The sequence below is a fragment of the Canis lupus genome, chromosome 1, assembly GCF_048164855.1.
Source record: "Canis lupus baileyi chromosome 1, mCanLup2.hap1, whole genome shotgun sequence".
NCBI classification, from domain to species: domain Eukaryota; kingdom Metazoa; phylum Chordata; class Mammalia; order Carnivora; family Canidae; genus Canis; species Canis lupus.
Window position 1 is genome coordinate 45,054,857 of NC_132838.1, and position 14,869 is coordinate 45,069,725.

The 14,869-nt window shown below is 36.9% G+C and overlaps 1 protein-coding gene across 1 annotated transcript in view; it reads right to left on the reverse strand.

Annotated features, from left to right (window-relative positions):
- Window positions 1-14,869, reverse strand: part of IPCEF1 (interaction protein for cytohesin exchange factors 1) — a 106,969-nt gene that overhangs the window by 83,802 nt on the left and 8,298 nt on the right. Inside the window, exon 2 of the mRNA XM_072828492.1 lies at window positions 5,355-5,407. Coding sequence (XP_072684593.1) covers window positions 5,355-5,407 — 53 coding nt within the window. The remainder of the gene's footprint in view (window positions 1-5,354; window positions 5,408-14,869) is intronic.

The window sequence follows — 14,869 nt, forward strand, 5'->3', positions numbered from 1 at the left end:
AATCTTTTATCAGCTCTGTAGCTGAATGACTACAACCCTCTTTAGATTCAACGACTGACCAAGACTTCCAGGTAGAATTAATGTTCTAGAACATGTCCTGACTTCAAAAGCTAGCACCTAGCCCAATGTGTGTCACATGGGGAGCACTTAATAAATATTTATCAAAAGATTAACTGTGTCTTATATAAATTTTTATTTCATATGATGCCTTACTAGTAGTCCTGGCACAAGTGGAGATTTAACAAATATCCAGAAAGCCATCTACTGCCTGATTACTCAGAGCTGAGAAATGCCTCAACTAAATAACAACAGCAGTGTTAAGCAACCTGAGATTGCTCCAATACCTTTCTCACCCTCAGAGAAGTACATGCATAGAGAAAAGCTTCTGGTATTGATTGACACTCAATTTGAACTCACCTGGAGTGTTGACCCTTGCTATTTTCTTTTATTGACCAAATCTCTACTTTTATTTAGAATACCATTTCCTCAAAAACTCTCACAGCTCTCTCCAGCATCCTGTTTTAACCATATCGTCCACATACTGAGAAACTAAAATCAAAGACACAAGAATGCGTGGGGTGAAGGAGGAGGTCTAGCAGCAGGGATAGAAATTTTCCAGTGGTAGCTCACAAGACCCTACCCAATGATCCTCTCCCCAAGCAGCTGTCAGGCACTGCTCTGCTGAAGTCCTACTTGGAATAGCAAATATGTTGAACAGCTGTCCAGGTTTGATCTGCACCTCAGGCTTGTGCACCACAGCACTGGCAAAGCCATCTTAATATAGCGTGATGTGCATGTGGCCTAAAAAAACAAGCTGCCAAAAGGTGAGCTCCCTTGTTGATCAAAAAATGTGAAAAACAAATTCCTCACTTCACTCCTGAATTATCCCCACATCCCTGAGACACACACCATAGGCATGGAGTTGGAAGGAGGAGCAGGCAGCTTTCCCATGGGGGCCAGAATCATGTCCAGGCAGTTCACTGCACACGGTACACAACAACCAGACAATACATGATCTGTAAGGACTAAATACTGAGCCTTCCTGTGAAGTATACACAACACAGACCAGTTTGCTGTCAGACCAGCCATCCCACAGATGGCAGTCCAGGAAACAGCAGATAACCCAGCCACAGCTCCAGAAATGAATGTCGCTTCCTACTCAATAAGCTTGTCCTCATTGAGCCTGGAAGCTGAGCCCAGTTACCATGATTTATAGGCAGAGGTTTTTGTTTCCAGAAAATGTTTTCCCTTAACATTTTATTTAATAATAAGTTATATTAATATATCTATTATTAATATTTATTACATTGATTTTATTTAAAATAATTCTCAAGAAATCACTATCATAAAGTTTTCATCAAAGCTGACCACTGGGGGATCCCTGGGTGGCGCAGCGGTTTGGCGCCTGCCTTTGGCCCAGGGCGCGATCCTGGAGACCCGGGATCGAATCCCACGTCGGGCTCCCGGTGCATGGAGCCTGCTTCTCCCTCTGCCTGTGTCTCTGCGCCCCTCTCTCTCTCTCTCTCTGTGGCTATCATAAATAAATAAAAATTTAAAAAATTAAAAAAAAAAAAAAAAAGCTGACCACTGCTTTCTCATGAGAGCCATCCCTGAAAGTAAGAATTCTCAGAAGCTTTAGGTAAAAGAATTACACATGACAGTGTGTCCCATTTCTTCTGAGCCTCTCGTCTTTAAGGCCATTCTCCATTCTTAGCAAAAATGTGGTTACTACAATCTGAGAATAGAGAACTTTCTTAATTAAGCCTTTAAGATTCGGAAATGTGGTTGTTATTTGTTTATGCTTTTATTCATCTATTTCTTTAGTTTAGTGAGAAACTAATCGTAGAAGAAAACTAGTGATACTGACTTAGCATATAATACTTTGTTATCACCATAGCATGATGTGTGGAAAAGCTTCTAAATATCAAGGACTACACATGTAGATTCTTAGAAATGTTTAGGGATTACACCATAGCTAATCATTACGTCGAAGATTTCCCAGCAAGCTATGACCTGGATCTTAAAGATGATTATGCTAATTCTTTCTTTCAGGCTACAGTTGGTAAATTATGACTTTTGTTTATTTAACCACCAGTTTTTGTACAATTACTTGGTGCCAATTCAGTGGCAAGCAAGCTCTCACACAGCTTCCAGTCAAACACAGAAAAGAGGAAGTTGAACAAGGATAATGAGGTCCACATGGAAGTGCTATTACCTACAACTGGGGAATCAGGGCAGGTACCCTACAAATTGATAAAAACAAAAGCCTGAAAGATGAAGACCTGAGCATGAGAGGATCTAATACAGAAATGCAGGTGTGAGCCTAAAGGCACCAACCACATAGTGTTAGGGCATAACTACATTTGGAGTAGTGAAGTCACATCGTGTGGGGCCTAATAAGTTATGTTTGAAACTATAAGGTTTATCCAAAAGCCAATAGGAAGCCACTGAACAGATGTCAGCAGGCGAGTGGCACAATCAGATCTGCATTTAAGAAAGTTCACTCTGGCTGTCTCATGGCAAGTGGACTGGAGGGGCAGATGCAGAGGCAAGAAGCCCAGTGGGCAGACAGAAGGGCATGTCTGTGAAGGCGAAATATTAAGAAGGTACAACCAATAGAACTTGGTGAGTTAATACGTTCAGTCCTATGTGAAGCTTTGGCTCTGAAAAGTCTGCTGTTTCCTTCAGAGAGAAAAGACTACTATCAGATAACAAACAACTCAGCTTAACAGGAAAAAATGCTCTTCTACCACACGCATAATAAAATTTCAAATGCTTAAAATCTAGTTTCTTGAACAGTTTTACTGGAACCATTTATCATACCAACCTCAATAACTATCAGGTCAGGATCAACAAAAGTACCTTAAAAGTATTGCTTTCCCCCTTCAGATGTAAGCTCCTCGTCATATTACCAAGCTGAGTGCTCAGCACATAAAGTTCAATGAATGTTAGGTTAGTGGAAATGAAGTGTAATTCGGGATGTGATTAGGTCAAATGTGTCAAGCATTCTGAAACTACCTAGCATAAAAATAGGTCTCCTGTGCTACATTTTATTTAGAGAACAAATGACAGCAGAAAATTGAACTAATTTTCTGAATGGAAATATAAAGTAGGGTAACCGCTGAAAAGCAGCTGGAAGAAATGCTTAAGAGAAATATTTAGCTATACCACCTAGACACTGATGACTAGGAGATAAAAATAACAGGTAAATAGGCATACAAGGAGAGTAGAGCTGATTGAGTCTTGGTGTGGAGGCTGTCTCGGGAAATGAGAAAGATCCATAAACAGCCAGAGTTCCCACCAATAAGGACAGAATCTACCTGCACCCAGGTCCAAGGGGAAACAGGTTACATATTACAGCAGTACTGGCTCTTGATTAGGAATTACATGGGTGGTATGTTGGCCCTTTGGTTATCACATCTGCAGTCTGTTCTAATAGCCAGAATTTTGTTTGCCTTAAGATGTGGATATTTCAACTTTTTTTAAATCATACTTCCATCTCCAGGTCCCACCTAGTACAAGGGCTGATACGTGATAGAGTCAAGGAGAGGAATCAGTGAACATTAAATGAATGTTTGAATGAATGAATGCACGCATGAGTGAGTGAGTGGATGAATGAATGAATGAGTTCATTAAAGTACTTAGGTGCTCTCTTATTATCATAGTTTCCATTTCTTCTTAAACATGTATGATGAACTCCTTCCAGTTGGAACACCACATTCTTTCAGTAGAATAGGGAAACATTGTAAAAATTAACCCCTCCATTACTCTTCTCAAGGATCCAACCATTCCAGCTCTCCTTTTCCATTTCTTTGCTCCATATAACACAAGCACATGTCCTTATAATCATATGCATTTTTTAAAAAAAATTTTTTATAAACATTGGGCACTATAGTCTTCCTATTTTACAAATCTGTATACCCACCTTCTTTTGCCCTTGACCACAGGAACCTCCTTTAACACCCTGTGCATATGCCTTCATATCTATTCCCAGCCAAGGCTCCAATTACAGCTGCACTTATGTTCTTAGTTCTTCCTCTTCTTTATCTTCATCGTGATTATTCACATTTCTATGATCAAACAACACCTACCCATTTGCATCCAAGGGATCACATTGTCCTTTTCTGCAATTTTTAGATGGCAAATTTCCCAGGGTACATAACTGACTATAATTTGTGTTTTCATTTATAGTTTCCTGCAGTCCTGTCTCCCAAAGTTTCTACCATTTTCATTATTAACAAGTTTTTCCTCCTCATTTAGAATTAACATCAGACTCAAAGTGCTCTCATTGTTTTCTCTATTTCTGGGATATGAAATTGTTAACAAACCAGAGAATTAATCAGCTGCTCTGCTTTTTAGTAAGGTGTCCCTTCCAGGAGCTATCTAGTTCAATTTCTCCATCAATGTTCCTTCAACCTGCCTTGACATCCATTTCCCAATTTGCATCAGAAAACCACTGGCCATGTCCTCTATTTTCAGGAAGTCTCTACTTCCCCACTTTTGATTCTGCTTTTGGCTCTACTCCAGAAACTATCCTATGCACCCAACATGAGGTCATTAGATTTGCCAAAAGACGCACACCATACAATCCCACACTACCTCACATCCCCTTCTATTAGAAATATGCTATTTATATCAACTTTTTATTTTTTCCTGCATCATAAGTATACTTGGCTCAATTGACTTTCCTAAATAGGCAAATTTATAGCTGTAAAATTATTTTTAAAAAGTCTACAATGGGGATCCCTGGGTGGCGCAGCAGTTTGGTGCCTGCCTTTGGCCCAGGGCGCGATCCTGGAGACCCAGGATCGAATCCCATGTTGGGCTCCCGGTGCATGGAGCCTGCTTCTCCCTCTGCCTGTGTCTCTGCCTCTCTCTCTCTCTCTCTCTGTGACTATCATAAATAAATAAAAATTTAAAAAAAAGTCTACAATGTCAGCATAATTATTGGCAGAATGTTTCCCAATAGAGGTTGCACGAGAGGTTGTGCTAATACCATAGTTGACCTAAAACACAGAGATACTTAAGTACCATCGTTACTTATATACCATCTGTTAAAATCATGGTTATGTTTTTTACCTTTAAAAGCAAATAGCAAAAAAAATAAATAAATAAAAAATATAAATAAATAAATAAAAATTTTAAAAAATAAAGCAAATAGCTAGTAGTCTTAAATGTTTCGTGATCATAAGAAACCCCAAAACCTTACAAAAGGATCATTTAATTCCATGGTGGCTAAGGAAACAGAGGACAATAAATAGCTAGCCCAACTTAAGATCAACTTGTTTATTTTTTACTCATTCATCAAACTGATAATTAATATTTAAGTGCACAGTGTCTCGAATGGTACTTACAAGAGCATTGCCATCAGTAGCCATGTATGATGTCAAATTAGTAGAAACAAAAGCTAGAAGAGAAAAAAAAAAAAGGTTCTAAGTTAAATGTGGGATTAAAGTATTCATAAAGCATACATCTCTTTTGATTGATGAATTTCACAATAAAAGCAATTAATTAAAAGGGCTTTTAACACAGAACTCAATTAGCCAATATTTAAAACTAAGTTCATAAAATAACCAAGAATTTCATCTGCACATTGGTCAGTATTCTTTCAAGGCTACAGCAAGACATGCTCATTATTTACATACTTAATATTGTGCTAAATATAAACAAACTATTTTCTTCTTCATAATGAACAACACAGTATTCTGGAAATATTTGATCTATTGCTATTATTCTGATTGTATTAACTAAGCAATTTCAAAAATGTAACTAATCCCAGTGCCCCAGAAGTCCCATCTTTAGTGTGAAGATGAGCCCCTTTGATGTATTCTACTTTGTAGTGCATTACAAGTGGAAAGACAGGATGTTCTGTGGTTTCAAGAAAAGCAGACAAAAACAAAAAGAAAAAAATTCATATTTTCAAAATTCGACAAGCAAAAAACTTGTTAAACATTCACCAGCCACTGAAATTCTTCCCAAAGCAGAGAGACTTTCAGTCTCTGCCAGTGACACCAGAAATACAGAACCATGCTCTGTGTGACTTTATTCCTTATACCAATGGTTCCCAAATCTCAAAGAATGGATCCTCCTTTTTAATATCAAAAACTTCGTATCTATATTATATAGATATGAATATAATATTTATTTGTAAAATGCCAAAGAGAAAAGCCACAGTAAAAAATGATTGATAAATTTAACTGCTTATTTTTATTTATTTAGGAGAAAAGACTGAAGCCTAAGTAAAAATCAAATCACAAGCTGGTGAAAATATCTGCAATATATACTTAATACATAAGAATTAATTTAAAAAATGGGCAGAAGACATGAATAGATGTTTTTCCAAAGAAGACATACAGATGGCATGAAGAGTTGCTCAACATCACAGATCATCAGGAAAATGCAAATCAAAGATCAATAAGATTTCACCTCACACCTGTCAGAATGTCTAAAATCAACAACACAAAAAACAACAGGTGTTGGCAAGGATGGGGAGAAAGGGGAACCCTCTTGTACTGTTGCTGCAAATTGGTGCAGCCAGTGGGGAAAACAGTATGGAATTTCCTGAAAAAGCTAAAAATAGAACTACCCTACAATCCAGCAATCACACTTCTATGTATTTACCCAAAGAACACAAAAAATACTAATTTGAAGGGATACATGCACCCTGATGTTTATAGCAGCACTTTATCTGTGAAACAGCCCGGGTGTCCATTGACTGATGAATGGGTAAGGAAGATGTGGCACGTATATATACAACAGACTATTACTCAGTCCCCCAAAAGAATAACATCTTGTCATTTGCAACAACATGGATGGAACTAGAGTGTATTACATTAAGTGAAATGTCAGTCAGAGAAAGACAAATACCATATGATTTTACTCATATGTGGAATTCAAGAAACAAAGCAAACAAGCAAAGGAGGAAAAACAGACAAGGAGACAAACCAAGACTCTTAACTATAGAAAACAAACTGGTGGTCACTAGAGGGGAAGTGAGTGTGGAGAAGGGTGACATAGGTGATGGGGATTAAGAAGTTCACTTCATGATGAGCACTGAGTCATATATGGAAGTGTTAAATCACTATATCATACACATCAAACTAATATAACACTGTATGTTAACTACCTGGAATTAAAATAAAAACTTATTTAAAACATAAGATAAAGAGTTCTTATATACTAATAAGTAAATAATAAACTAATAAGAAAACAAGTGAGGAAAAATTCAAAAAAATAAAAATACAAATGACTAATGTTTCACCTCATTAGGATAAAATAAGTGTGAAATAAAACAACATGATTCCATTCTTTAATCTTCAAGATTAGCACACACACAGGAATCAAGTAATAGAAGCCACATTTGCTGGAGATGCGCTGAAAAGAATTTGCTGTGTTGGAATGTCAAATTATTACAGCCCAGGAGGGCAATTCTTCAAGATAATGATGATAACAATCAGTGACCACCAACATTTGCTGAGGCTTTACTATCTGCTATCAACTATGCTACACTACCGTACTAAATGTGCAAAGAGCTTTATAACATATCTTTTTTTTCTTTTTTTTTTTTTAAAGATTTTACTTATTTATTCACGATAGACATAGAGAGAGAGAGGCAGAGATACAGGCAGAGGGAGAAGCAGGCTCCATGCTAGGAGCCTGACGCGGGACTCGATCCCAGGACTCCAGGATCGCGCCCTGGGCCAAACGCAGGCGCCAAACCTCTGAGCCACCCAGGGATCCCCATAATCCTTAATGAAAAAGTAGGTAAAAACATGTGCAGGGTGATCTCGTTCATTTTTTATCATAAAAACATAGGTTTATATACATGCATATTATACATCAGTGCATTGGGGGGAATGTCTGAAGGTATTTACAGCAAAATGTATACAATAATCACCTATGAGAATTGGAATAAACAATAATATATTGCTTGTTCCTTTATGTATTTATTTCCTATAAGTATTTTTAAAATAAAAATGTTCTGATAAAATGCTAGAAGTATTTTATGGACTCTATAGCAATGTATTCTTAATATCTATTGATTGAGCAAATACATAATAAGCAAAAGCTTGTTTGAATTCAGCAGCACTTTTAGGTAAAGAAGCTTGTAAACTTGTAAAAGTTAAGGTCAAAGCTCTGATTTGGTATGAACTGGGTTTAAATCTCAGGTTAGCAATTTACTATGTAATCTTGGGCAAGTAATTGATATTGTGGGACCTCAGGACTCTATCTGTGAAAGAGGCATAGTAATAGGATTTCCTTCTTAGGGTCAGACAAAAGTGAAGTTAGAAAATATATTTTTTTATTAAAAAAAAGAAATTATATATTTTTTAAGATTTTATTTATTTATATAAGAGAGAGTGAGTGAGAGAGAGAGAGCACGAGCCAGGTGAGGGGCACGGGGAGAAGCAGACTCCCCATGGAGCAGAGGACCCAGTGCCAGGGTCCATCACAGAACTCCAGGATCATGACCTGAGCTGAAGGCACACACTTAACAGACTGAGCCACCCAAGCCCCCCAGAAAATATCTTTATAATACTCACAGCAATACCTAACATGTAATAAATGTTTGATAAATTATTTTATTGTCATAAAACATATTTATTCCTTAAGCACAAACGTATTAAAGGTCAGCTATATATACCCTTTAAAGATAATATAAAGCATTGTTTATATAACTTTTCCTGACTCAGAGGGCTAAGCAGCCCCTCTCCTAGAACAATAGAACAGCTGAATCTATTGTATTCCTTAAGCCACTGCTAAATTCTCTGCCAATTGATGATTTTCATGTATCGTGCCATATGATTGTTGGAACTACCTACAAATAATCTACTGTTATTACTCCCATGTTTTAGATGAGATAGTTTAGGCAACATAGAGGAGGAAGTTAGTAACTGGGTATTTCCAAATTCAAATCCAGACTCCACATCCTGCTCTCTCTCTCTCTCTCTCTTTTAAGATTTTATTTATTTATTCATGAGAGACACAAAGAGAGGTAGAGACATAGGCAGAGAGAGAAGCAGGCTCCATGTAGATAGCCCAATGTGGAACTCGATCCCGGGACTCCAGGATCATGCCCTTGGCCAAAGGCCGATGCCCAACCACTGAGCCACCCAGGAATCCCCACAGCCTGCTCTCTTAACCGTGCAGTACCACCCTCACTCCCTCAAAGCCTCCCACAGGATGTTGTTCATAATTAACCCCTCAATGGCCATGGTATTTCATGAACCATGATGCTGTGGTCAGGTCTCCCTGGTTGGATGATAAGAATACCAATGGTACAGACCAAGACCCAGTCTCCTTCATGCCCCAGGGCCTATCCCAGTAAAGCACTCAGCTTAGGCGAGAGTTGTCAAAATGATTTTTTAATTAATAGATCTATTAATTAGTGGGAATTATTATTTTAGTGGAAATCTAATCCCTTTGCTCAGCCAGCTTTCTTTCTTTTTTTTTTTTTCAGCCAGCTTTCTAATGTAAAATAAGAAGAGCTGATAGAGGATGATGGAAGACAAAAAGAAAAAATTCATCTCTAATTCTTCCAGTAAGCATTGGGGTTTGTTCACAATACACTGCTCCAGTCACTAATATTAAGATTTCCTTTGATCATGTGGAATATTTCCCTTGTGCACATCGTATCCCTTACCCTCCTAACCCTTAGGTGTGTTCACGCTGTCTACACCCATTGCAACCACTGTAGTGAAAGGCACCTCTCTCTTGAACCATTGCAGAAACATCCCAACTGGGGTCCTGGCTTGCTTTCCTGCCCAGAGTGATGTTTTTTCAATGCACATTTGACTATTCCTCTCTTTCTTTAAATCTCTACAATGGCCATTGAGATAAAAGCTAGTATTATGAAAATCTACAAGGAAGCTTCTGCCTGGCCACTGCGTCCTTTCCAGCCCCATCTTGGATCATTTCCATGTCTCTTTCTTTCTTGATTCATTGGCTTTCTTTTTAATTTTTTAAATATGTTTCATCAGTCTTAGAGCTCTGTGCCTGTGCTTCAACAGCCCCCACTTAAGATGGTTTATAGCTACCATCTTATTCAGCCCTTAGACCAAATGTCATTTAGTCAAGAAAGTTTTCCTGAGTTCTTATGAGACATCAACTTCCTTTTGCATGCTCTCATAGCATGTTCATTGTCTTTTATTCATAGAAGTTCTCATAACTGTACTGAGTTATTAATGTTACAATTAGTTCTTTCATATCTGACTCCCCACTATAGTATAACTTACCTGAAGGCAGGCACTGTGTCTTGTTCACTTGTTTACTGCTGTTTCCCCAATCTTTGTACACAGGATGATTCAACAGACATTTGTAGAGTAACCAAATTAAAAATACAAACTAGTAGGGCAGCCCCTGTGGCGCAGCGGTTTAGTGCCGCCTGCAGCCCAGGGCGTGATCTGGAGACCCTGGATCTAGTCCCACGTCAGGCTCTCTGCATGGAGCCTGCTTGTGTCTCTGCCTCTCTCTCCCTGAATCTCTATGAATGAATAAATAAAATCTAAAAAAAAAAAAAAAAAACTAGTAAAAACACTAAACTATAGAGGAGTTTCCATAAACAAATCCTATGAATTCCAAAGTTTTTTGCTTAGGGGAATGGTGCTGTCAGGAATATCCCTCTAGAATTCACCTTCCCAATCTGCAGGATATGGAGACTGTTGATGTCAGATTTCTCTGAATCAAAGAAAAATGGGTAGAAACACAATCAGTGGTACAGCTGGGGAAGAATAAAGCAGAGGGTGGGGGATACCTAGACACAGAGCCATTGTAGAGGCTATGTGTCAGTGTTTACTTAATAATTTTAGAGTTTCAGTACATTATTTCTTGAAGTAGTAAACATACATGAAATCAAAAGTTTCACCAAGAAGCTTCAAAGATAATTTGAGGCAGAATCATCAAAACAATTTAAACTCAAATGTTGCTTCTCCTCTTCCATAAAAAGCACAGACCCATAATCCAAAAGAATTAGGAAATGAAATGGTGGTCATGGATACTAATATAAATATGTTTGCTTATTGTTTAGACAAGGAGAACCAGCTCAGCTAACCATGGTACAGCATACTTGTTATCTATATATTGACAAGCTAAATATGTAGCACCAAGATTTTGATAAAAATATTTATAAAGCACACAATAAAAGCAGTTCATAAAAAAAATGATGCTGACAAAGGTGTTTTGAAAGTAATAATTTTGCCTTGTTCCCAACACTTCCTGAGTGTATCAGTTTAAGCAAGCTGCTCATAAGTAAAAAGAGTTCAAGGAAGAAGGAATAGTTATTTGATATCTCTTGATAAAGGATTTTTTTTATGGAGGATTTTTGTATAATACCCAGGAATTAAAAGTGTATAAGAACCTAATGATAAGGCAACAAATACCTTTCATGAGTCAAGAAGTTTCTAATTCTTTGCTTTCAACAAGATTTTTAAAAATTTATTTTAATTGTTATTTATTAAAAGTAGTTGCTGTGATAGATCACATGAGGTATTTGACATATAGTTGGAAGGGGTTCAAGAGTGCTTCATTCCCAACTATTTATTTATGTGTAAAACAGGTCTAAGGTCACATACATAAAAACCAAGAAAAGGATCAAAATTGGTGCTGAACTCTCTCTCATTCTAGCAGTAAATAATATTCACCTATAAGCAATTCTATAATTAGGGGGAAAGCCTCATATATTTTATTAAATGATGCATTCTCAATAAAAATATGTACCTCTTGTATTAATCATTATTTTGTCAAAATATCATATTCATGTTATTTGTTAAATTATGTACTAATAATTATAGTGATAACCCACTCCAAATGAAATCTTATATGGCTTAAAGAATTTGTCATGCACAAAAATTAAATCAATTTCAGTTTAAATATGTATTTTTTGCTGAAATGTATAAAACCATCAATGAAAGATTTTAAAACATATATATAATTGCATAAAAATCCATGGAATAGTAGAATAAAAATATGAGTTCCCGGAGGGTGGAATGGGGTGGAGAAGAAAACAGCAATGTAAAATTAAAACTCCAAAGATGACTTTTTAAAAAATATATATGTGAGACATATCAGATCTCTGCTATTTATATCACACAGGTTATAGTTCTTTTAATATATATCAAAAGAAATATACATATTTTTAAATATAACCTTTTATAACAAGATTTATCATGTGCCAGAAATGACATCTTTTGCAACTATTGAAACATATAATAAAAACTAGGTGACAATGTAAGGTGTCAAGGAGTATATAGGGCTTCCAAATTACTTTCTGGGTACACAACCAAAATAACATGTTTCAAAACTACAACACACATAAGCATTAGGGTCAAACATTTCACCTTGCCACTCATTAAATGTGGAAACTTCTTAGAATCACTTAGTTTGCCTAAATAGACACCTCATATGTTAAACAGAAATAATAACAATAAGCTCAGAGATTTTGTGAGAATTAAATGAAATATCACATGAGAAACTTGCAGGACCCTATGCATACTCACCAAGTGGTAGCAATTATCTTGAATGGGAGTAATTACCTGGAAATGGCTTTGTTATAGAAAACAATTCTTCCTGATGGAATTAGCACACAACTAAAGGATGTGAGCAAGTATGATAACAGGTTTCATCAAATAAAATAGCTTTTACTCTTCAAGGTTGATTGAACTCCCTATCTCTATCCTAGAGACATTTTGGGTGCCTTGTTTCAGAGTTTAAGGGTTTCGGGGAATAGTTTTCTCAGTCCCATTTGAGACTATTAACTTCTTTAAAAAACAACTCCTTAACACAACACCATATGAGACTCAGCCAAAACAATGAGGTCATAAATACTTTAAGTTTGTGAAATGAAATAAAATGTATTCCTGATAAGCTCTGTAACTAAAAAGTGGAAAACACATTTCATTACCAAATGAATAATAAAGCTAATTTCAAGGAAGAAAAATTCCTTAATATATACTGATTGTTATGGATTGACTATGTGTGTTCTCCACTCCCCCTCCCAAAATTCGTAGGTTTTGATTTAATCCCCATGTAATGTGTTTGGAGGTGAGGCCTTTGGATGCTGATTAGGTCATGACAGTGGAGTTCTCATAAATGGGATTAAGGCCATTAAAGAGGCCAGAGAGCTAGCTCCCTCTCTTTCTACCACACCAAGAGACAAGAAGAATTGGCAATCTGCAAGTCAGAAGAGAGCTCTTACCAGAACCCGACCGTGATGGCACCATGATCTTGAACTCCCAGCCTCCAGAACAATGACAAATCAATTTGTGTTGTGGACAAGGCACCCAGTTATGGTATTTTGGCATAGAAGCCCAAGCTGATGAAGAATCATTTTTCTTCACTAGATGCTGGTGAAGAATCATTCTATTTTGTTTCAGGCACAAACAAAATATAAGTTTATTCTAGCAATATATTTCAAGAACTGTTTAGCAAATTAGTTAAGTTAGAAATAGGGATTCTGGTCTTATATCATTTTAAAACTGAAGAATAAACCAAGAATATCAACATGCAACCAACGCTCTATTGATAAAGAAGGCAGTTACTAGTATAATTGGTACTTTTTGTTAAAGAACGAAGAAAGAAATTCCTAAAGGCAGTTATTGGTTCAGCTGATCCAAAAGTAACTTGCCTCCCCTCTAGACCTTATAATCTTTGGAATAATACAGCAAAATAAGCACCATGGCCAGTTTTAAAGGTTTTTGAAAAGGAAATGATTCAGATGAGTACCGGGTGTTGTATGGAAGTGCTGAATCACTATACTATACACCTGAGACTAATATTACATTGTATGTTAACTACCTGAAATTTAAATAAAAACTTATTTTAGGGATCCCTGGGTGGCGCAGCAGTTTGGCGCCTGCCTTTGGCCCAGGGCGCCATCCTGGAGACCCGGGATCGAATCCCACATCGGGCTCCTGGTGCATGGAGCCTGCTTCTCCCTCTGCCTATGTCTCTGCCTCTCCCTCTCTCTCTCTCTCTCTCTCACTGTGTGCTTACCATAAATAAAATAAAAATTAAAAAAAACTTTTTTTTAAAAAAAAGACAATTTATTGTGCTTAAAAGATAGCTCAGGTAGAATAAACTATGGCCTAGGTTTGTTCTTTTTTCACAGAGCAAGACAATGCTGAACTAAAATTTTAAAAACCAACATATTAATTCATAATGTGCTCATCCTTTAAAATTACAAGCCTGGTATATGACAAAACATTCTCAGAGCAGCAAAGAAACTTATAGAAAGTCCATGAACATGGGCAAACAATGTGCATTATTCTTAATCCAAGAACTAGAGCTAAAGAGGAAATAGAAAATGCTGGTCACTCTAGAGGCAGAAGTCTCAGACACAGAAAGTATGTAATATGTGTGGCAATAAACTGTACACTTAACCAGCAATGAGAGCCGTAAGCAAGCATCTTCTGTTAAATGGTAGTCTGTGATAGCAGCACCATAGGAATCAAGAAAGGAAATCCATCTTTGTTCTTATATAAAAGCAAAGGACATGGAAAAAATCCATTAGTTTTGCAAGTTAGCAGGAGATCTCTTGTTAAGATAGAGCAGGAGAGAAGGAAACAAAATATAAGAGCCCCCTATGAGTACAAACACAGTGATGTATGGCATGGGGATGGTCTGGAGTTATTACTTGATCCAAGAAGTTGAAATTCATGAAAGGAAAAATGCCTTTATCCAAATTATTTCAAACATTTTTTCTTTTCTTTTCTCTTCTTTTTTTTTTTTTTAAGATTTATCTATTCTAGGGTGGGGGAGCAGAAGGAGAGGAAGAAAGGAACTCAAGCAGACTCCACGCTCAGTGTGGAGCCCAACCTGGGGCTCAATCTCATGACCCTGAGATCACAACTAAGCTGAAACCAAGTCCCATGCT